At 43.8% G+C, this 23881-nt stretch overlaps 1 protein-coding gene across 1 annotated transcript in view; it reads right to left on the bottom strand.

Annotated features, from left to right (window-relative positions):
• The window catches only part of CDH13 (cadherin 13), a 984505-nt gene that overhangs the window by 548595 nt on the left and 412029 nt on the right, over positions 1 to 23881 (bottom strand). Inside the window, exon 4 of the mRNA XM_019743731.2 lies at positions 2793 to 2909. Coding sequence (XP_019599290.2) covers positions 2793 to 2909 — 117 coding nt within the window. The remainder of the gene's footprint in view (positions 1 to 2792; positions 2910 to 23881) is intronic.

A 23881-nucleotide genomic window follows, 5' to 3' on the forward strand; every position in this document is an offset into this window, starting at 1 on the left:
AGGATAAGATGAATGATTAAAAGCAAGGAAGCACAAAGAGAAAAAGGTATGCCTTCAAAGGCATCAAAAACATGGGGAAACAAGCAGTTTTAGGAAGGCAGTGCAGTTATTCTGCAAAAACCACCTGGAGGTTTGGGAGGATTTCACCCATTGCAAGGTTAGTAGGCTATCACATTTAGAAAAGCAATTGATTTGTAGAGAATTCAGGTTGAGAGCCCACGTGGGCTGTACATGAGGGGCTAAGCAGAGATGAATCCTCAGGTGGGGAACAACATTGTGTTTTGAGGCTGTGACAAGTAAGAAACAATGCAGAAGAACATGCCTAGTTAGCTGCACACTTACTGACCCATTATGTAGCTCAAGGAAAGAGTCTTATGCAAACTATTCAAATATACTCAGGAGGATGAAAATGTGGGATTGAAGGAAGCTTTAGGATGACCAGCTTTAGGATGATCACGTAATGCTCAAATCTGGCCATGCTTAACAGGAAAGGTGTTGCTCATGACAATAACAATTATGCCAGGACAACCAATTTTCCAAGCAACTTGCGTATATGACCACCCTTGTTATAACTTAATTAATGGAATTGAATCTCCATACTGAATACATTATCTATTAGTGGAAGGCGGCACAGGGGCACGTGTTTTAGACCAGACCTTCGTAAACTTGATTGTGCATCAAAATCATCTAAAGGCATGCCCAGACTCCTGGTCTCGTTACACGAGGGTCTGGTTCAGTGGTTCTGGGGTGAGACCTGAGAATGTACATGTCTAGTAAGCAACCAAGGAGGCTGATGCTGCTGGCTCACGGCCACCCTTGGAGTAGGATTGGCTTAGGTCCGTGGTCCTCAGCCTGGACTGCACATCAGAATTACACAAGATCTTAGAAAGTACTGATGCTTGGTTCTCAGCCCCTGACCAGCTGAATCAGTCTCTGAGGGTGCAGCCTGGCATCTGTAGCTGAACTGCCCACAGGTGATTCTGAGGCACAGTGAGGACTGAGAACACCAGGCTTAAATAACAAGCACCCCACTTGTGCCTCAGAAACTGTTTGGGGCAGAGTCTTGCAGACTTGAGGACTCCGGTCCCTTGGCAATTGCCAGGGTTGGCTTCAGGGAAAACTACCGATAGCCACCGCAGTGGCTAGGGCTGCCCAAAGGGGCAGGACTCCCGAGCCCCTTAAAAGCTTCCTTTTATATCATATCCTGCACTCCTGGCAAGGTTTTGCTTACAGATCAACATCTGGCACAGTGGTCGTTCAAAATCATAAATATGGTGATTATGAGGATATTGATCATTGGTGCTTCTAGTTTTCAATAGAAGTAGATTTCCAATAGTCCAAATCACCCTCGCCTCTCTCCCAGATTGCTGTAAAAACAACCTCTTAGCCTGTCTCTGTCCATTCCTCCTACCATTCTGCTCCCACAAATAACACCCTACGGGGCAGCCGGAAGTATCTTTCAAAGCAAACACCACACACACACACACACACACACACACACACACACACCGGGAAGACCTTCCAATGCTTTCCCTGCTGCACACACCATGAAGACGCCACTCCTGAGCATGGCTTCCAGGCCCCTATGCCAGGCTAGCTGCTCTGACATCAATTTTTACCAGTCTCCTCTGCTCACTGCATGGTAGTCAACCAGCCATGTTTCTCCTAAAATATGTCCCATTCTTTCCCATTGCCAGGCTTCTCACATGCAGTTCTCACTGCCAAGAATGCAGTTGACCCAGACCTTCCTTCCCATGGCTTCCCCTTTCTCATCCTTCCGATCTCCACTCGAGGGTCAGCAACTCAAGCCCGTCTTTCCCAGCCATCTGTGTACAGATTCCCTCCTCCCTCTACTCTTTGTTCCTGCCATTTACTCTTTTTCGTATCACCCTGTTTCTGTTTTTCAAAGCATTTGTTGTCCTCTGCAATTTCCTTGTTTATTTATTTGCTCATTGAAATGTCTATGCCCCCACGACAATACAAGCTCTATCACGACAGGCACTTGTATGCTTGTTCACACCCATAGTCACCCAATCCCAGTCTCGGAGTCCAGCATGTAACAGGTCCTCCTTAATCATTTAATGAATGAACAAACAGTCCAACAGCACCAGTCGTTGAGATCATTCATTCGACGGAGAGCTACTGTTCAAATGTCAAGTTCACCAAAAAATACAAACTGGCAAAAACTGGATTCTCCATGTCGACTCTCCTATTGGAATAGAATGTGTTGATCAGGGAGCATCAGTATTTCTGTTGATTTAACTGGGAGTACTTCTCAGAAAAGTTTTTGTCTTGATTTATGCAACAGTGTTTTCTGGATCTGGTTGGTATGATTTAGTTCCTTTGATCTGGTTTAATTTTTAGAAAGCTTATCCAATGGTGCTCCTAGAACAACACATTTGAAAACTTGGATCCAAATGAAAAGGCCACACGTATCATCACACCGCTGTAGAGAGAGAACTTACCTGGATGGTTGCCTTGACATCATCTATAAAAGCACCCCGTCTATGTGTTAACCACTAACACCCTTGTGATGATGTCAGCATCATGACCTACCACACAGATCTCCGGATCATGATATTCAAAGCTGTGAGTATTGTTTTTTGCAACTTCCTCTTTTACTGTTGTTCAATAACTTTCGACTTTTTTTTTTTTGTCAAAACACTTTGGCCTCTTGTCATAGAGGAACCGAGGCCAGTTCCAGCAGATGACCCAGTCAGTCAGCTTGTCTCATGCATGTTCCTCTCTTAACAAAAACATGCTTCTGTCATTTGCGTTTTTTCCTGACTTACCTTGCCAACGTCTCTTGGGAAAGGTTGTCTCTGATTCTCTGGAATTAAGATGGGAGATACCACGATGGACCTCTTTTGTCTTGGGACTGGAGAAGTTCTTGCAAATTTAAAAATATCCTAAGAGAGAGAAAAAAAACAAAACAAAATCAATCGACCAGCATCCCCCATGGAGCGGATGTATCGGTCTGCTCCGAGACATGGTTCCTTTGTTGTGAAGGCACACAGCTGTTTGGACACTGTTCATTTTATTCCATCAAACCTCATTAGCATTAGCAAGTACATCCTTAGAATTACACGAAAGCTGACATTGTGATTCTCAATGACTATCATTACGCTATTTAATTCCATTTTCCGAATCATTCTATTCACAATGCCAGTCTTGATTTATACATCCTTGCGTGCTCGTATATTCCCGCTCTTTATCTGCCAAGTGAGGCGATTACTCACCTGGTCAGAACCCATAGAACTCACTGGATATAAAAATGACTCGTCTCATGGCCAACTGCAAGGCTCTTACACACACAAGTGAACAGGGATGAAGGGCAATCACAAAGTTCCAAGCTGTCGGGCATTATGGAGGCTCGCAGTCAATGTTTATTCAAGGACCATTTGTTATTATTGTCAGAAGGAGGGCTGTTTTGATGCACTCCCTACACAGTGTGTCCCCAACTTCAATCATTGGAACATCACTGTCAGGATGTCTGCCCCGTCTGTGACTCACCTTTCTAATTAAATAAACGTGTGCAAAAAAATCCCTCTTTATCAATATTTTAAATAAAGTAACAGTATTGCTCTTTATATAAAGTAGGAAAACATGAAAATAAACATATTGGGGACCAAATGATGTTACTAAATTTGAGCTAGAAACTCCAGGAAATAAAGCTCCTCTTTGTAAAGGGGAAATAAGAAAGGGGTAGAGGGGCGTTAAAATGTTGTTAGCACCAAGCTGAGACTTTCTCCTTGATCTGATCAGAGGACTGCAAGAAAACTGAAAATAGAACGTCATTTAAAAAATACAAACCAGTCTTATTCAATGCCATGTATGAATTAATGTATCATCAAAAGTATGCATCTGAAACTGTGTACAACAGGTTCCTATCAAAATCATGTGGCAAATGATATTTAAATATCAACACTGACACATGCCCCATAAAATATATGTGTATGTCTATGTATGTACATATGGTATACATCTGTATGTATACACCATGCATATATAGACATACAAGGTCTGACAATTAAGCTCATAAACTTGTTCAACGATATTGCTAACCTTTTTTTGATATCAGAGGGATTATTCATTATGAATTTGTACCAACTGGACAGTTAACCAAGTTTACTATTTGGAAGTGCTGAAAAGGCTGCGTGAAAAAGTTAGACGACCTGAACTTTTCGCCAACAATTCATGGCTCTTGCATCACGACAATGCACCAGCTCACATAGCACTGTCTGTGAGGGAGTTTTCAGCCAATAAACAAATAACTGTATTGGAACACCCTCCCTACTCACCTGACCTGGCCCCCAATGACTTCTTTCTTTACCTGAAGATAAAGGAAATATTGAAAGGAAGACATTTTGATGACATTCAGGACATCAAGGGTAATGTGATGACAGCTCTGATGGCCATTCCAGATAAAGAGTTCCGAAATTGCTTTGAAGAATGGACGAGGCGCTGGTGTCGGTGCATAGCTTCCCAAGGGGAGTACTTCGAAGGTGACCATAATGACATTCAGCAATGAGGTATGTAGCACTTTTTCTAGGATGAATTCATGAACTTACTTGTCCGACCTCGTATACATACATATATACATATATGCACACATATACATATATATATCATAGTTTTAAAGGAAAATGTACATAAGGAAAGTCACACTGGAAATAAGATTAGCTAAGGCTATGGAAGCTTCTAGAAAGAATCTTTCTCTTGATTTTGGTGGGAGAGAAAATTGATGGTATTCTTGTGAAAAGCAATTGACAATATTTATCTATCAGGGTTAAATATACATATTTAATGTGCATATGCCTTCACTCTCTAATTTCACTCCTAGCAATACAGACGAATACTAAATTCAAAGGAAAATAAAACCATATGCAGGAAGATGTTTGGTGAGACATTACTTACAAAGGGCGACAGCGGCAAACAAACTAACCGTTCAACCACAGGACCAAGGCAAATTGAGTCCCTGAGTGGGAGACACTCTTAAGCACTTTGCAACAGTCAGTTGTAAAGACCCTGTTCTAACCACATTATCACCATTTGAGCACTCCCACAATCACTGTCACAAACTACATAATAGTAACAAGTTATTAAGCGTGTATCGGGCAATGTGCTTGGCACATTACATGTGTCTGCTCTAATATTTGCAATACAATTCCCAAGTGGATCTTAGCCCCACCAAACCAATAAGGAGTATCAAATTCAGAGTGGTTATGTCGGTTGCTCCAGTTCACCTAGCTAGCAGAGAGAATATATATAGAATAAAATGGGTAGGAAAATATAGAATACCCTATTGGACATCTTCTATTTATATAAACTATATTGAACATAGAAAAATAATATTTGAAATCTTAATGAATGCATCCAAACAAAACACTGTTTGGTCTCTAAGAAGACCAAAGAATCAATATTCAAGCAAAGGCAGAAAACTAGAGTGTATATGTAAGAGAGAGTGAGAACAAAGAATGATTAAAACAACAACAACAACCCACCAACCAAAAAAACGTTGTGTGTGTGTGTGTGTGTGTGTTGACACCTATATATACCAACCCAACTAAGTAAATAACAGCATAGAGAGTATGGAACAGACAATGAGAAGTCAATGGAAAACAGAGTGGAATATATTCATAAAACACTGATGTGTATCATCTGTGAAGATTCTGTTGGTTTATTAGGGGATAGGAAAAGAATAGAAGGTATGTAAAAAATGTGCAGTATATGAATCTTATTTGAAATAATAAAAACACTCAGGAAAACACTTTGAAAAGATTTAAAGTCCTTTTGGGTCCAAGATGGTGGATCAGGTAAATGCTGTGCCTACTGCATCCCAGGGTCACACCAAAATTATAAATAAATTATGGCACAATCAACCTTCAGAATCATCGGAAGCCTAGCTGCACAGAACCCCTGTAACTAAAGATATAAAGAAGGGGCCACATCAAGACTGGTCGGAGGGGTGGAGATGCAAAATGGGCTGACCCCAAACTCACAGATAGTGGTTGGGCACTGGGAGGGACACCTCAATGGCAAACGTTCCCCACCCCCTGAAGACGGAGGCGTCCCAGTCCCACACAGACTCCCTAGCCCTGGGGTCCCACGCCAGAAAAGGAGTTCCCACAGCATCTGGTAGTGAAAATCCACAAGGACTCTGTATGTCCATCCTGGTGAGAAGAAAGCTGGCTGGAAACCCAGACACCCTTTTCAAGGGCTGCACATAGACTCACTCACTTGCAAACATTCACCTGGTCTCTGGCGGGGGGTGGGCAACACAAAAGGCGCCAGAGACAGAGGAGGAAAGGAAATATGTGAATTTGAGATGATGGCTGGAGACACAGCAGCTACTATCCCTGGGTGGAGCCTGCCTCACATGTAGCCCACAGGAGGCTGCTATCTTTTCTATTTTAATCCCTTCCCCAAAGGGCCAAATCTGAGACAACATTGGTTTGGTAAAACCCACATGTGCACACTACTTGGTGACACCCTGGCTCCCCACCTGGAATGGCTAGTACTGCCTCACCTGGAGCATTCTCTGCCACTGAGTGGCCGGCCCACCCCACAAGCTGTGGAAGCAATCTATGGATTCAACGCAATCCCTATCAAAATGCCAATGGCATATTTCACAGAACTAGAACAAGCAATCCTAAAATTTATATGGTACCGTAAAAGACCCCAAACAGCCCCTGCAATTCTGAGAAAAAACAAAGTTGGAGGTATCATGCGACCTCAAATGAAATTACACCACAAGGCCATACTCATCAGAACAGCATGGTACTGGCATAAAAATAGACACACGGATCAAAGGAACAGAACAGAGAGCCCAGAAATAAATCCATGCCTATATGGTCGTTTAATCTATGACAAAGGAAGCAAGAATTTACATTGGGGTAAAGACAGTCTGTTTAATAAACAGTGCTGGGAAAACTGGACAGATACATACAAAGAAAATGAAACTGTACCACCTTTTTACACCATATAACAAGAATAAACTCAAAAGAGATTAAAGACTTAAATGTAAGACCCGAAACCATAAAACTCCTAGAAGAAAATATAGGAAGTAAACTCTCCAACATCACCCTCAGTAATATTTTTATTGATATATGTCCCCGGGCAAGGGAAACAAAAGGAAAAATAAACAAATGGGACTACATCAAAATAAAAAGATTTTGCATAGCAAAAAAAAAAAAAATCAACAAAATAAAAAGATATACTACTGAATGGGAGAAGATATTTGCCAGTGATACCTCTGATAAGGAGTTAATATCCAAAATTTATTTAAAAAACTCATACAACTCAACACCAGAAAAAACAAATAATCCAATTAAAAACCAGGCAGAGGACCTGAATAGACATTTCTCCAAAGAGGACAAAGAGATGGCCAACAGACATATGAAAAGATGCTCAGTATCACTCATCATCAGGGAAATGCAAATAAAAGCCACAGTGAGGTACCACCTCACTCCTGTCTGAATGGCTGTCATCAATAAATCAACAAACAACAAGTGTTGCGACGATACGGAGCAAAAGGGAACCCTCGTGCACTGTTGGTGGGATTGCAGATTGGTGCAGCCACTATGGAAAACAGTATGGAGGTTCCTCAAAAAATGAAAAACAGAACTACCTTATGACCTAGCAATTCCACTCCTAGGTATTTATCCAAAGAAATTCAAAACACTAATTCAAACTATATATATGTGTGTGTATATATATAGTTGGATCCATGCTAGTAAGTTTTATATATATATACACACACACACACACACACACATATGTGTATATATATATGTATATATGTGTGTGTGTATATACCCCTATGTTTTCTGCAGTGCTATTCACAATAGCCAAGATATGAAAACAACTGAAATGCCCATCAATAGATGATTGGATAAAGAAATTGTGGTTCATTTATGCAATGGAGCATTACTCTGCCATAAAAAATAATGAAATCTTACCATTTGCAATAACATGGATGGACCTAGAGGATATTATGCTAAGTGAAATGAGTCAGACAGAGAAAGACAAATACTATATGATTTCATGTATATGTGGAATCTAAAGAACAGAATAAATGAGCAAACAAAACAGAAATAGACTCATAGATACAGAGAAACTAATGGCTGCTAGACAGGAGGGAGTTAGAGGCTGGGTGAGAAAGGGGAAGGGATGAGGAAGTACAAATTGGTAGTCACAAAATAGTCACAAGGATATGAAATACAGTATGGGGAATATAGTCAATAATGTAAAAATTATGTATGGTGTCAGAGGGATACTAGACTTATCAGGGGATTACTTCATAAATTATATAAATACCTATCCACTGCACTGAATAGCTAAAACTAATATAAAATAATATTGAATGTCACCTATAAAATATATATATATATATATATATATATATATATATAGTCATGGGATGTAAAGTACAGCATAGGTAATATAGTCAATGGTATGTAACAGCTATGTATGGTGTCAGACATGTAGTAGACTTACTGGGGTTATCACTTTCTGAGGTGTGTAAATGTCTAATCATGTTGTTTCATACACCTGAAACTAATTTAAAAAAAGATTTAAAGTCCTACGCAAATGTAAGGGGCTGGTGATTCAGCTCGGTAACAGTGCAAAGGTAGGCTTTAATTCATTATGGCAATACATGTGTAAATGTCTCTAAAGTAATGAAAAGTATACTGTATCATCAATAGCAAACTTTCCATTGTTTGCAGTAAAGGGTTTATTTGTGTTTGCAAGCCTGTGAATGGGTGATATTTGTGTCCTCTTTGGTGCCCAGAGTGTCCAGGTCCCTGAGTCCCCATTTTTTCTGCTGGTATGCTCCCAGCTCACTAGCTAGCCAAGCCTGCAGCTGTCAGTTCATTTCTCTGACTCTGGCAACTGGGTCTCATGTGCCTAAGAATAGAAAAAGGAGGCTCGGAGTCTCAGGGTGGGAAACAGCCCCTGGAAGGGAGGGAGGCGAGAGGCAGAGCGATGATTATAGCGATGCCTGCACGTGGACGGGACTCTGAGCCCACCATGCGGGCTGGGCCAGGGCTTCCTTTGTCGTCCAGCTCTCAATCTTTTGCCTTACAATAGCAGGGACCTCGATCAAATATTTGTCCATGACTGTGTTTCTATGTCTTTGGCTCCACCTCTTTCTTTGTCAGTGACTTAGGTGTATATCCATCACTACATGCTCATTGACAAGCGTCTACCTCTATCTCTGTTTCTGTGTCCACCCGTGATTGGATCCATGCTAATAAGTTTTTTGTGCTTTAAAGCTATGTCCTTCTGTGGGACTGGGGCCATTTAGGAGCCATAGTATCTGCCTTGAGTGACAATCATATACGATATGCATATCTGGGCATGTATGTGTAACCATGGTTATGCTCGTGTGTGTGTGCGCGCGCGTGTGTTGTGTCCATTTTGTGAAGCCTCTGAATGCACCTGACTGTGGCCATAACTTCACAGAAAGAAAAGACAGAAGCAGTGGGGATAAAAAGAATATGACCAATTCAAGAGATGCTTATAGAAAGAGGAGATAGAATGTGGGAAAGACCAGAACATACGGGTAATAAAAGAGGCTGTTAGGATTCCGGGCCTTTTTGTGTTGCCATTACCAAGATAGCGGGCAAAGAGGAAAAAAAGCAGCTCTGGGCACAGATGCGCATTGGTGTAGACTTGTCGACCTCCAGGGGCCACTGGACATCCAACAGGGATTTCTAGAGGGTGCATAAAGAGTTGCATTCAGGAAGGAGGGACGAATCAGGGAGAAAAGTGTCACAGTCACCCATATACGAGAAGAGTGGCGGGATGTGACAGAGCAGCTGACACTGCCCAGATTAGATACAGAGGGAAAAGGCAGGAACTTGACCATTCAATGGGTTTCTAAAAGGCCAGTCAAGGCCACAGAAGGTTTAGTTGGCAACGGAAAAAAGAACAGAAGGACGAAGAGATGAGAATTTCAAAAAGGGAAGGCGTGCACAGCCACATTACACAATGCAGATGTCCCCACAACAGGCTGAATACTCGAAGGAGGCTTTGGGCTTGCGATGAACAGGTAATTGATTGTTAGGAAAAGCTCCTTTGAGGGTGTGTTAGGGTGGAAAGTCAGAGGGACCAATGAGAAGTGAGGACTTTGGTCCAGAAGGAAAGGAAAAAAAATGGGTAGAAGTTCATCAGTTAAAGGAAGACCTGGAAGGGGGTGGGCGTGAGGAGGAAAGGGTCGGAGGAAGGAAGACGCAGTGCTTGGGAAATGAAGACGCGGAACGGAGTTGGATGCCGGAGGGGGTGGGAAGGGCGTGGGTCAGTAGCACCGTGAGCCTGAGAAAGGAGGATGAAAGCTGCTTTCCTGGAGGAGGACAGAGGTTTAAGGGGAATTGCTCATCTGTAAAGGAGGATCATTTGCTGCACTCTTGGTTATCAGAATGAAATGCGACGTTGTGCGTGGAAGTAGTCTGCGCTCTCCAAAGAACAGCACCAAGTGAAGGATGGGTCTTATTAATACCAGAGCAGCGGAGGCGAGGAAATGAACATGAGCCTCTCAGTCCCTTTTAAGAGTGAGTAATTCAGCCCTGGGTGGCCTAAGGCCAGATCTTAAAGAGACGAACCTGGACACACGGCCACCTCCAGATTTCCAGTTTCACTCGCTGCGTGCACACGGCCGTCAAAATTCTCTCTCATCAAACACACTCATGCACACGTGTATGTGAACACACACACTCAGAAGACACTTGATAGGGACACACACACTCACTCATGAACAGATTCACACACAATAGCCACTCATCACATGCCTAGGCCCAGGCCCAGGGACAGATACAATACCTACACCCACACAACACACACACACACACAGCATGTAAAGGAGAGTGAGCGACTGGCCTGGCCGCGTGCCTCCCTGGGGCCCTCCCTACAGCCCTGCAGTCACAGGGCAACGATTGTCAGCAGCTTTGAACCTGGAACAGCCCGGGGCCTGCAGCAGCCTCATCCAATCTCGCTTAAGTCAAAGGGGCAGAACTGTGTCCTTGGGAAGCCTCACTCGTGCTGGATTTTATTACAGAATTGTCACCCTTACATAAACCTCTCTGATCTCCTGTAGACTAACCAAGGCCTTCATCTTTCTGTCGTAGGATATTTGGGTTTACAATCTCATTTGCCTTTCTCCCTATTTCTCAGTCTCAGGAGAAACTGGCAGCACATTAAAAGTAAGTTTCATGATACCTGGGGGCACGACTTTACACAGTCCCAAAGAACACATTGGAGATAAAGGGGAGACCCTGAAACTGTGAGGATGGGTGGGAGGGAAAGGTGGGGAAAGGCAGAAAAAGGCAGAAAAAATGAAGAATGTGAAAAGGGGAGAAAGAATGTATTCGTATTCATTCATTCATTCATTCATTCATTCATTCATTCATTCATTTCTTCCCAAACTCCCTATGATCCCTTCTCCCTCCAGGAGGAATTGTAGGCATGGGACACAGTGCAGTGCACAAGAGAGCCAAGTCGCCTGCCCTCATGGAGCTCACATTCTAGAAGGAGACGACAGTAAACAGAGAAAGAGCAACCCACGTGGTCCAAGAGAACAAAGAAGCAAGGAGGTGACTGAATGTGTGCAGAGGAGTGTATGCTGACAGTTTAGGTGGCGACCGGGTAAAGGGCCCACTGGGAAGGTGACAGTGGAGGATGAAGGAGGGATGCAGCCATGGGCTCGGGAGGATAGACTGCCAAACAGCAGCATCACAGCCTGGCACGTGTGAGCTGCAGAGAGGCAGCCCAGGGACCAGAGCCCTGGGAGGGGGAGGAGACAGGCCAGGGGCCTGGAAAGGAACTCAGATCCTGCACTGGAGCCACAGAGACCAGGGACAGGAATCTGGCTTCTGCTCAGCAGGAGATGTGCGTCACGGGAGGGTTTTCAGCCGACGAATGACATAATACCACTTACGATAATATATATATATATATATATATATATATATATATTACTTATTATACATATATTATATATACAAAGGGTGCCAAAAAATGTGTACACATTTTAAGAAAGGGAAAAAAACTGTATTAATTGTAATACTCAATATATACCAATAACAAAAGATGAATACAGTCACGTTTGACTTCTGCAGTTACAAGAGGTGCTCAAAGTGGTTACCATCAGAGTAATTTTAATAGTTTTTTCCTTTCTTACAATATATATACATTTTTTGGCAATACATATATCATGCTGGACACTGTGGAGAATAGACTTTAATGGGCAAAAGGAAAGACATGTTTATTTGTTGGGTTTCTTCTTTTTCCCAACCATGTCTTCACAGGATGCTGAGGTTCTCTCCTAGAATGCAAATCTGAGGATTTGATTTTGGGAAAAGGAGAGTCGGGATCAGCTTTCCTTCTCTGGAGTCCTTCTACCCTCTTTCTATCCCACAGTATGTTAAAGGTATTATTTGGGTATATTTTAAGTACTATTAAATTCACCTGTTTTAGGTGTGCCATGCAATCATTATTAGGGAACTTACAGAATTGTGCAGTCATCACCACAAACTAATTTTAGAACATTTCCGTCATCCCAAAAAGACCTCGTGTCCATATGCAGTCACTTCCCCATTCTAAGCCTCAGCCACTGGCAACCACGAATCTTTCTGTCTGTACACATTTTGCCTTCTCTGGACAGTTCATAAAAGGGAATGACAAATATGTTCCCACAATAAGTTTATGGACTCCGACTGCATTTCACAGTTGATGTGAAGATGGCCAAGCAGAAAGGGATGCAGCGGACATGCATGGACTCGTAAGGGGTGCGTAAAGGCCAGCCGCCTGGCCCCCAGGTGGGGCCACGCTCAGGGGCCATCCAGAGTCCCTGCTGGTCCTGGATAGCTGAGACCTCCATTGTAACTGCAGCCCATCACTCCTCAGTCAACCTCTTCCACTGCCCCATCCGCTGCCCTCGCTCCCCCACAGGAATGGCTGCCGAGATCCCTCTACAATAAACCTCCTCCACTCGGATCTCTGAGTCACAAGGTTTGTCCCCAGGGAGCCCACGTATGACATCCATCACCACCAGGTGCCTGGAGTAGACTCACTGGGCAAGGAGCCCCCGAAGGGAAGGGGGACAGAAAGGTGTGGCCCAGCCTATGACCATTAACCATGTTTTGGTGGCTACTGCTCGCTCCCACCACACCCGGTTGAGGGCTTAAAAGTCTTCCAGCTGGTCACTCCAAGAAACTGGTGAGATTTGAGAGGAACAACCCTGCTCTCTTCACACTGAATACAAGGCCAGAAAACAGCTCGGACCTGTCTTGCCACCAGTCAGAGGGTCTGCATGAGCCAACATTCAAACAGGCAAGATGTGGCCAGAGGACTCGTATGCCTTCCTCCTCCTCCCTCTGCCCTTCTAGTTTCTGTCTTTCCATCAGGTAATAAATGAGAGGGAGGGGAAAAAAGAAACAAAAACAGCAACCACTTTATAAAGAAGCACACGACTCTGTCTTTGTTCTCTCTCCTACTTTTATGACTTTTGGGCAAAATCATGTGAAAGAGGAGGTATTTTCATAAGGCAAACCATTGCAGAGGCTGGAAGCATCCCTCTGGCCAAAGCATGGAGCTAAGGGAGGGCAGGGCAGGGTGCGACAGTCAGCCCGGGCTGATTGTGGACAGTCCTGCAGCTCGTGGTAAGGTCAGATGTGCTACCCACCCAGTGAGGGGCCTCCACTGGTTTCATGCACAGGTGTGACGCTTTGCATTTGAATTCCATGTAAGGTTGAAGGATCCTGAGAATGATTCCCTTGAAGAGTTTGAAGTTTGTGGTTTAGACTCAAGTCTCAAATCCCATAGCCTGTTTCTTTCTCATCTTTCTAACGCTAAGATTCACTTGGCACCCTGGTTCTGGACTCACCATGCCTGCCGTAGGAAATACTGCCACGTACGGAGTGGTTAGTATGTGCCAGGCATCATCGAGGCACACTGTAATACTATCTCATTTAATCCACTCAACAGCTGGCAGGTAGAACCACCATGCTACTTTTCCTGAGGTTCAAAGACATAAGAGACTCATCCAAAGTCACTTAGCTCTTAAGTGAGACATGGGAAGGCAGGAACCTGTGACCCCAGAGCCTCTGCTCTAAGCTGATACTACTCGCCTCCCCAGAGCTGCTGCTGGTGATTTCAGCCAGGTCTGTGCCTGGAGAGAGTTCCTCAGTCCTGGTTACTCAAGTGTAACTGGAGAATCACAACTCTAAGGCTGGCAGAGGGAGATAGCAGCAAATCTCAATCAGCCTCTGGCTAAAAGGAGCAGCTACTACCTACCCTGCAGGGCGACAGCTTAATTGTCTGCAAATTTCTGCAAATGAATGGAACTGCAGAAATCAATCTCCAATTTATTCCATTCTTACTGGAGATCTCCCTGTGCTGAGAGCTGCTGGGCGGAGGGCGCTGTGCTCCTCAGTTCGCGTTTTGTGAGCAGTCACACACAGGTTCAGCCAGTTTTGCTGTACCTGAGGCGACATTTAAAGTTTGCTTTGTTTCCCTCGGGGGCTGAAGTGTGCCTACTTAAGGAAGAAACAGTTACCATACGCCAAAAGTTTCGGCAGCAAATTTAGAAGGTTGGAGAGACCAGGTCCTAAGCTTGCTTCATTTCTAGCTATCTATTTTCCCACTATTCTGGAGGCCAAATGTCAGCTGAGCTGAGTCATCTGCTATTGGCTGACTGGACAGAGTGATGCTGAAAATAAAATGGGGTGACGTGGACATTGTCCATCAGCCCTGCATTGTCATCTCATAGTATGAAAGCAGGTGTTATGGAGCTAATTTCAAAGGTGAGGGCAGAGGGAAGATGACGGCTGGTGAATTCATAGGCTGGAGGAAGGCAGTCTGCTATTATAAACGATACCGCACATGCTTGTCATGGGCTGCTGTGTGCAACTGGAAGAAATGGTGCAAACCACTGTGCCCTAGAGTTCCCATATGGGCACACTTTTCTAGAAGTGATCAGTGATGTCGGAAACAATTTCTCCAATAATGAAAGTCATCTATGAGAGACTTGGGAAATGGCCAATCTTAAAACAAGAAACCTCGCAATGGAAGGTCCAAAAGCAGAGCATCTGAGAGATGAGCGCCAAGAAAGTAATAAATTCCCATTGAACTCGAAAGTCACGTCTATTATGGACGTTGAGGGTGGGAAAGAAATGCCTTTGGCTAAAGTAGTCAGTGGAGAGAAGGTTTCATCGGAGGAGTTCACGATTTGAGTGGTGACTCCAGAAATTCTCTGCGCAGCAGCCAGAAAGATCTTTTAAAGCATCCCCTTCCCCCTCACGGATGCTATACTGACTTCCCCTTGTCAAAGGATGGAGCCTCCCAAGTGACCAATGTCACTTCTGATTGGTTACAGGCCACAGTCCTGAGTGTTCCTGCGTAGGCAGGATAGGGTGGTCTGGTGGTCAGCAGGTTGACCACCCCTGTGGAGGTTGATTCAAAGCTCCAACACACATTCAGGAATGTGAGCAGCCTTTTGTTAGTTGTCTCACAGCTATTAACTGGTTAACCATTCCTGTCTCTTTCTCTCACTCTCCAGCCACTGTCATTTAACTTAGAACATCTCAGAAATGTTCTATTGTCAACCCCTCAGGCAGTTCATCGAAGGCCATTGTTTCCTGGAAGAAATGACAATTGGGCTGAGACCTGAAGACCCAGTGGGATTCCTGCAGGTACAGGGAAAGGAGAAGGAAGAGTTCCAAGCCTGGGGGACAGCACGTGAGTAGGCTCAGAGGCAGAAGATGCCCAAAGACCAGCAGGGCTGAAGCAGAGCGCAGGAGGCTCCAGAAGCTCCAGAAGAGGCTGGAAGGCGAGAAAGGCCAAGTCTCCTCCATCCACATAGGCTTGTTCTGAATCCTGAGTACCACAGGAGTCACCGAATGGTTTTAAGCAAAAGGCTTGGTTCTGACCTTGCCTTTGACCCTGCCCTGGCAGGGCTGAGGAGCCATCCCTGGAGAGCACTTGTCTTAAATACACTTTCTTTCCCGCTGTTTTTTGTTTTGTTTTTTTCCTTATTTAAAAAGGTGAACTTAAAAATAAGACATAAATAAAACAACAATCCCTCTCCACACACACACACACACACACACATTCTATCACTTTGCTCTAAAATGTCAACTTCCCTGTGTTTGAACAGCTAGTTAAAAAATAAAACAAAAGCATACGCTTTGGATGAAAATGTGCCAAACCACACTTCCAAGACGCAATTGCCTCTGAAATATTTCATGAATCTAGCAGGAGCAGTAACAACACAAATCAGGACTTGCTAGTTTCACTGGAGGTGAGAAATGGTTTAAACACACTTACCTTCTTCAGTCAGAGGTCCATTCAACCACATGTGACGGTGATGGGAATATAATGGATACAATTTCCCTCTATCTGCTCTGGCATTAATAAAATATTCATGTTAAAGAGCTACTTTTGAGCACCTGGGGGCATCTTGCAGCGTTTTACAGATGGGCTTATTTTTCTAATGCACACAAGTGCTCCTGCCTCCACCACCACGCTAGTGAGTATGTATCCTAGGTGTGTGGGCACATCCCGCAGACCCCATGCTTTCGGGTCTGCTGGATCTCATAAACGAGTGTTTGGCCTCTAAAGACAGCCCCCATTAGAAAACCCACACGTGGACAAAATAATTCTTTCCAATTCAGTGGGTGTTTGCCACGGGCTTTCCCAGTGGAAGTTTCATAATAAATGATACCTGATGGTCCTACAGGCATCGCAAACTCAGCAACGCGCTAAACCAAATTGAGAATACCATCCTTCCTACCCGCTCCTGCCTCAATCCACAAATTCCCCGCTTCCGTTTTCTCAGCTGTTGAAGGGCTGGGCACTTATATCCTAGGAATGGCTGATTTTATTGCCACCATATGGAATTCCCAAGGGGTTGCCAACGCCTACAGATTCCAGCTGCGGGATTTTCCCTGGCATCCATCCTCTCCTTCTCTAGTACAACACCCCCTGCTATGACCATCGCATTTTACCTCCTTTACGGGAGCCCACCTGGGGTTCTTCTTCATGACTTATTGTTTCCTTTTACACGTGAGCCCACTGGAGAGTAGAATCACAGCAACCTGGACCTCGGCACTCGGTCTGGGCTCCCCAGAGGTGGACACTGAGATAAGGATTTGAGAGCAAGTAGTATTTTGACATAGTTTCTCAAGTTTCCATAATAAACCTATTCTATTTAAAACCAGAAAAGAAAACGAATTTGTTTACTCATAACCCTGTACCGGACATACAGAATCGGATATTTCAGTGTCTTTCCTAATAGGTTTTAATATACTTTTTATTTAAGTTGAAATTGAAGGATGTGAACAATTTTGTGTCTTGCTTTTCTTGAACCTAATGATAAAGGCTGAGCTTTCTTCCCTCCCGTGTCACAAATTCAGTAAATATGACTTCAGTAGCTGCACAATCCATCACGTGCAGGGTCAGCACGTATACAACCAGCCCCTTGGTGTTACACTCGTACGTATAGGTGCTTCCACTCCTTGGTTTGTATACATATAATATCATTGCATGTAAAGTTTTACTTGCTTACTTATAGATTTTTCTCTAATAGGAGTTCCTTAGAATGAACTAGTCAAAGTGAGATTACTGGCTCAAAGCATATGAACTTTGTAAGGGAACTGTGACGCTGCCAAACCACTAACCAGCACTGGAAACAGATTCGATCTCGCCGTGGCGGGGCATTCCCGAGTGGTACCAACACATCTCTCTGGCCACAACTCCTGTAGTTCCAAACATACTGCTTTTGCCCAAACATGCCAGGCTGTCTCATGACATGATGCCTTTGTCTGTGCTATTCCTCTAGAATATTCTTCTTTCCTCACTCACCTCTAGTCCTCTCTACCTGCTTGATAACAGGCAGGCACACACACGCACGCACACAGTAGGTGCCTACTATACATTATGTGTGTCATCTCCAGCTCAGGTTAAGTAGTGGTTTCTGGATAGTTCCTATTAACTTTGAGTTTCTTCTGCCAGGTCCTATTGGTATGCAAATGCCAGCTTCATTCTTTAAACTTTAATAAAGCTTGCTATTTAATAAATATTTATCTGTTTAATAAAATACTATCTAATCTCAGATGGCAAGCTAATAGTATCTCTTTTCTGCTTTTTCCAAAGGAGTTTTGGGGGTTTTCCATTCCTTAAGGCGAGCGCAGACAAGAGAAAAACCTTGCGTGTTCGCTTAACACGTGATGCGTTTAATCATCAGAGGGGAAGGGACCCAGTGTCCCCTCCCTTGCAGCTGAACTGCCTCATTAACTGGAAGAAGACAGCGCTGGCTGTGGATGTGGATGGCACAGGCACCCTGCAACGAAGCTTGATCTCACATATGTGCCCAGCTCAAGGAGAGGCTGGATGGTGATGAATGGCACTGGGTTATTCTAGAATGGACTCAGGGAAAAACAGGGCATGGCTTTACCAAACAGACAACAAGGTTCTTCTTTACTTTTTCCCTTCACTAAGGAAAACCCAGCTTCTCCGGCAGGATCTTATGGTGATCCAGGGAAAGGAGGGCCCCAAACGGAGCTTCTCCAACAAGGGGCTGAAATCGACCCTCCCCCTCAGGAATGGCATGTTCCTGTCTCAGATACAATAACAGAGGGAGGAAATTTAAAGCAGTGTCCTGATGTTTAAGGAAAGGAAGCGCCCATGGCCAGGACTTACTCTCTGCATCTGGTCTATTTTTGAGATCCATGTTCCTCCTATTTTTATCTTCTCGCTTTGTTTTGGCCTCAACTTCTTGACGTGAGGGCTCCCAACTCTAAAATTAGAAATCTATTTCCCACACCCGCCTCCAAAGTCAATTGCCTCCTCTGTCCAACCAATTTTTAAATATCCTTTACGACTGAAATTCAAGGTGATTTTGCTTAGGGAGTTATTGTCAATATTTAAACTAAGTTACCCTCTTTTTCACCCCTCTGTACATTTCTTCTCTTTCACTGCAGATCCCCCCAAGTTCCTGCACTATTCCCCTTCCTCTTTTTGTTACAGACATTTTAATTAAGACTCCAGGGTTCCCTTAACCTACGTAAGCAACCATCTCCCTTTCATGTAGCTTTCTGCAGTGAAGTCCCGAATCAGGGAAGTGTCTTTCATCAGCCTGTTCTCTGTCTCTAAACTCCCTTTGTTCTGTGTTTTCTCTTTTTGTTGAATTACAGATCCTCACACTTTAATTCAGCCCCAACTGCTATTCCATACTATGCCGTTTACATGAATAAATTCATCTTCACAATGATGTATGCAAGTCGCATGTCTCCCCACGTCACTGATGACGGCAGCCTTTGAAGGTTCAAAGGTGTGTCAGATCTATCAGGAAAAAGGGAGCGGGGAGACTACGTTTGATATTCTCCCATATTCCATCTGAAGTTTCCCTGGGCCCAGGAGTTTTGATGTGAGGATGGTAAAACAACAGAAGAAACGTGTTATAACTAGTCAATTGCCATGTAATACTCATTTTTCCTTAAAAGACGGAAGGTTCAGGCTCCTTTTTCAAAGTCAAGATTGACAAATACAACAACTATTTGATAATGGAACTCAGAAAATCTATTATGGGACCAGGAGAAGTATGTTAGCATCTCGGCGATTCTGTGAACTTGCCCCACAGGAAAGGAGCCATTTCATTTGGTTTCAAATAATTCTCCACTTGAAATCTTCAAGCATTTTACAAGTAGGAAAGTATCTTTGAAAATCAATGAATTCTAGAGGATGCGAGAGAACATTTTCTGAGTACTTTGGGTTAGACACTAAGTCTTACAAACACCTTTCTTCTTTAAGACGCACACCACCTTTTTGATATAGGTACCATTATACTCCCACGCTACAGGTGAGAAAATTGAGGCCCCGAAAAGTTAAACAGTCAAGGACATAATCTGTATGCCTGGAGGAGCCAGGATTTGAACCGAAACCATTTTTATTTGGAGACTACACTACCTCTTGCCTTCTGCATGTTATCTTCTCATATTAAAATTTTAATTACTGAAACACTTTTATTCAGAATCTCTACCAGTCAAATACACATGTATCACCTTTGTCGGTGAACGCCATCTTCAAACTAGATTCAGAATTTGACTGTTTCTTACCCCCTACCCTCTCCCAGGGGCCACCACACCAGTCCAAGCCAGCATCCTCTTTTGAATGGATTACGGCAAAGCCTCCTGATTGGTCCCCCAGCCTTGGCCCCACACACCCTCACCCACCCCCATGGCAGACAGAGTGGTTCTGTTGAAACATGAACTAGATGCCATCATTCCTCTGCTTCACAGCTTCCAGTGTGGCCCCCCAGCTCTCGGAGGAAACCGGTGTCTGTGTGCTGGCCTTCAGTGTTGTATGTAATCTGCCTCCTGCCCTTTGTTACCCCAAGTCGCCCCGACTCCCTCTGGCCCAGTCCAGTTGCACTGGCATCCTGGAGCACATCAGGCACATTCCACCTCAGGACCTTCGTGCCTGCTGCTCTCCCTGCCTGAAATGCTTCTCCCCAGAGAGCTACAGAGCTTCTATTAGTTTCCGGTGGCCGCTGTAAAAAGTTACAACAAACAGTGGCTTAAAACAACACACAATTATTACCCTAGAGTTCTTGGGGTTAGATGTCCCCAGTAGGTCTCCCTGGGCAAAAGTGAAAGTGTTGTCAAGGCTGTGTTTCTTCCTGAGGCTCTAGAGTAGAACGTGTTTCCTTGCCCTTCCCACTTTCTAGAGGCAGCCTGCATTTCCTGGCTAGCGGTCGCTTCCTTCATCTTCAAATACAGCAGTGGAGCATCTTCGAATCTCTCTCTGGCCTCCTGCCTCCCTGTATAAGGACTCTTGTGATTATATTAGACCCACTGGGAAAATCCAGCACAAGCTCCCAATCCGGAAACTCTTAAGTTAATCACATCTGCAAAAAGTCCCTTTTGCCCTGGAAGGTAACATTCCCCAGGTTCCCAGGATCAGGATGGGGACATCTTGGGGGCCGTTAGTCTGTCACCACTGCCCCTCTTTCACTTCTTTCAGGTCTTTACTCAAAAGTCACTTTTTCTACGAAGCCTGCCCTGGCCACTCTACCTAGCACGTCACTCTCATTAAAACTTCATGCCTCCTTCCATGCTAAATTTTTCTCTTCTTTGCCAGGTAACAATCTAACATATTTATACTGGTTTATTTCATTTATTATTTGTCTCCACTAGAACATGAGTCCCATAAATGTGGGACATTTTATCCGTTTTATATTTTTATAGCTGCCTCCACATTGCCTAGACTAGTACCTGGCATAGAGTTGTAGGTGCTCAAAAAACGTATTTGAAATTATTTATGTCCTTTACCATGAAATAACATATAGAGGATCTTCATATTGGAAGATTAAAAATAATCCAATCAGTCATGATTCACTGAGGACTTATTATGGGACCTTCCACTGTGTTACATGATGTGTGAAATACAAAAATTCATGAAGAGGTGTCAGGCTGCCATTGACGATGGTGAAGGTTGTGCACCGCACAAAAGGCCCCTGGAGGAGGTGGGTGAGGGCTGAAATTCACCCTGGCATGCAGACAGATGTCCATGGGGGTTGTGACCCTCAAGGAGACAGCTGCTTCTAATTTACATGAAGGTACTGTCAAGTCTATTCTACCCTGGCACTAGCCACCTGGCATGAGCTAGCCCTAAGTTCTTACTCCAATGGGGCATTAAAGCTTGTTAGACACAGAAGAGGGAGAACCAGAGGAGGTAGAAAACGGCTGTTTCAGACGTGGGGAATGGTGACGAGAACTCTAGGATCACCGGGTTCAAACGAGGGGCGTGAGTAGGGCTCAGCTTCTGCCTGCTGTAGAAAGACATCTTGAACTGGAAGCTGGGGAATCTTGGTTTCTATCCTGCCTCTGCCACCAAAGAGGCAAGACTTTAGGGGCTGTACTGCACTCTGAGCATCCGTTTCCTCACCTCTGAAGTGGGTGGGATAATCCCGCCCACACAGTGTTCCTGTGATGGATGTGAGAATGCTTTGTCAATTCCAAAATCTGTTCCAATATTGGTGCATCATTTACAAAACATGGCTCCTGCCTCAGTCATTCCTTTGCTCAGGACATTCAGTGGCTTTCCATCTCGTCAGAGTGAAAGGCAAGATCAATGCAATGTCCTGTGAGGCTCTATTCATTCTGCCTCACCACCTTCACCCTCCGACCTTATCTCTTACAACTCTGCCCTTTGCTGACCCCACTCCAACTATCCTAAACTCCTGGATGTTCTTTTACCATAAACCTTCCTACCTCAGGGCCTTTGCACTTGCTATACCCTCATCTAGGAATGTTCTACACCTGGATCTCTATGGCTTGTACTCTTACTCTAGTGAAGGTTTCTCTGACTCTATATCCAAAATTGCACGATATCCCCCAACACTTCCTATCTCTCTTCTCTGCTTTATTTCTATCCACACCGCTGTTAGCCATCTACCATGTCCCATATTTTACTGATTTGTACTATTATTTCGTCTGTACCCCCACTCCCACACCAGTACCTAAGATCCATGAGACAGGGATTTCACTGTTACCTTTCTTATTTACTGTTCTACCCTTAGTAAACCAGAAAAGTCTGTGCATAAGTGCTCAAACAACACATGAATTGAGTGAATGATAAATTCGTCTAGTTGGGAAGGTAAAATGAGCCTGTTAGAGCAGAAACAGAGATTATGCCCAAGTGATGTGACCAGAAATGTACACTGAATGCTAACTTGCTTTTGCAGGACACTTAAAGTTGGGAGGGACAAAGTAGGGACTCCCAGGTAGAAGGAAACAGCAGACATAGTGATACGAGCATCTCACACTTACTGAGTACTTGCCATGAGCCAGGCATTATTCTTAAGCACTTTACTGACAAATCGTCTCATTTAATCCTCAAAACAGCATTGTGGTAATTACTAGTATTAACCTCAGGATACAGACAAGGAAACTAGGGCATAGGGAGGTTAAGTAATTTGCAAAGAATTGCTCAAAGTGAACAGAAGCATAGGGTTTGGAATAGTGGCAACGTGGGTGATTATTCTAAGGATTAGACGTAATAGAAGGAAAGCACTTAGCTCCTAGAAGACTCCCACTAAATGTTGGTTAACATTATCTGCGCAACTGGTGGGCCAGAGACATTACAACTAAGATTTTGGTGTTATTTCCTTTCTTTCATATGCTGGCTGGGCTGATACATGAGTTCAGACATGTTTGTTAATTTTTCCCCTTTCACCTGCAGAACTTTCTGTCTTTTGTGGGACACATTGGGTAACACCAATGAGTAGAATCTCAATCATCCACTACAGTCTAGCTAGAAGTCTAGTCTCTAAGAATACGGACACTTCCTGTTTGAAGGAACTACAATAACTAAGCCAGAAGCTGAAGGTCAGATAGGAGGTCATTGCCTTGCAAGTAGCATCTTTTATGTCCAAGAAACAACATTCTTTTTCCCCTTTAACATGAAATATTTATAATACAGGTACCCTCTGGGTCTGTCAATATCTTACTATTGGTGTACGTAACGGCCTTGTGCTGTAAGAAGCAGTTTAGAATAGTGGTTGAAGTTATGATTGTTAACTTGATGGTTTGTGTTAAAATCCCTGCTCTGCCACTTACTAGCTGTGTGCTAACATTATTCAAGCATTCCGTGCCACAGTTTTAACATGTATAAAATGGAGATTATAACAGTACCTACATCACAGGAGGGTTGTAAGTATAAAATGTGCGTGTATATGTGTGTATGTGTATGTACACACCTACACAAATATGTATCTATAGTATTCTTCAAGGGTTAGCTATTACTTTTCTTTAGGGCACATTCTGTAACGGTATTTCTCTTTTAACCTGAAGAGATAGTACTGGGCTCAAGAAAGCAACTA

Source organism: Rhinolophus sinicus, linkage group LG11 (assembly GCF_036562045.2).
Source record: "Rhinolophus sinicus isolate RSC01 linkage group LG11, ASM3656204v1, whole genome shotgun sequence".
NCBI lineage: Eukaryota > Metazoa > Chordata > Mammalia > Chiroptera > Rhinolophidae > Rhinolophus > Rhinolophus sinicus.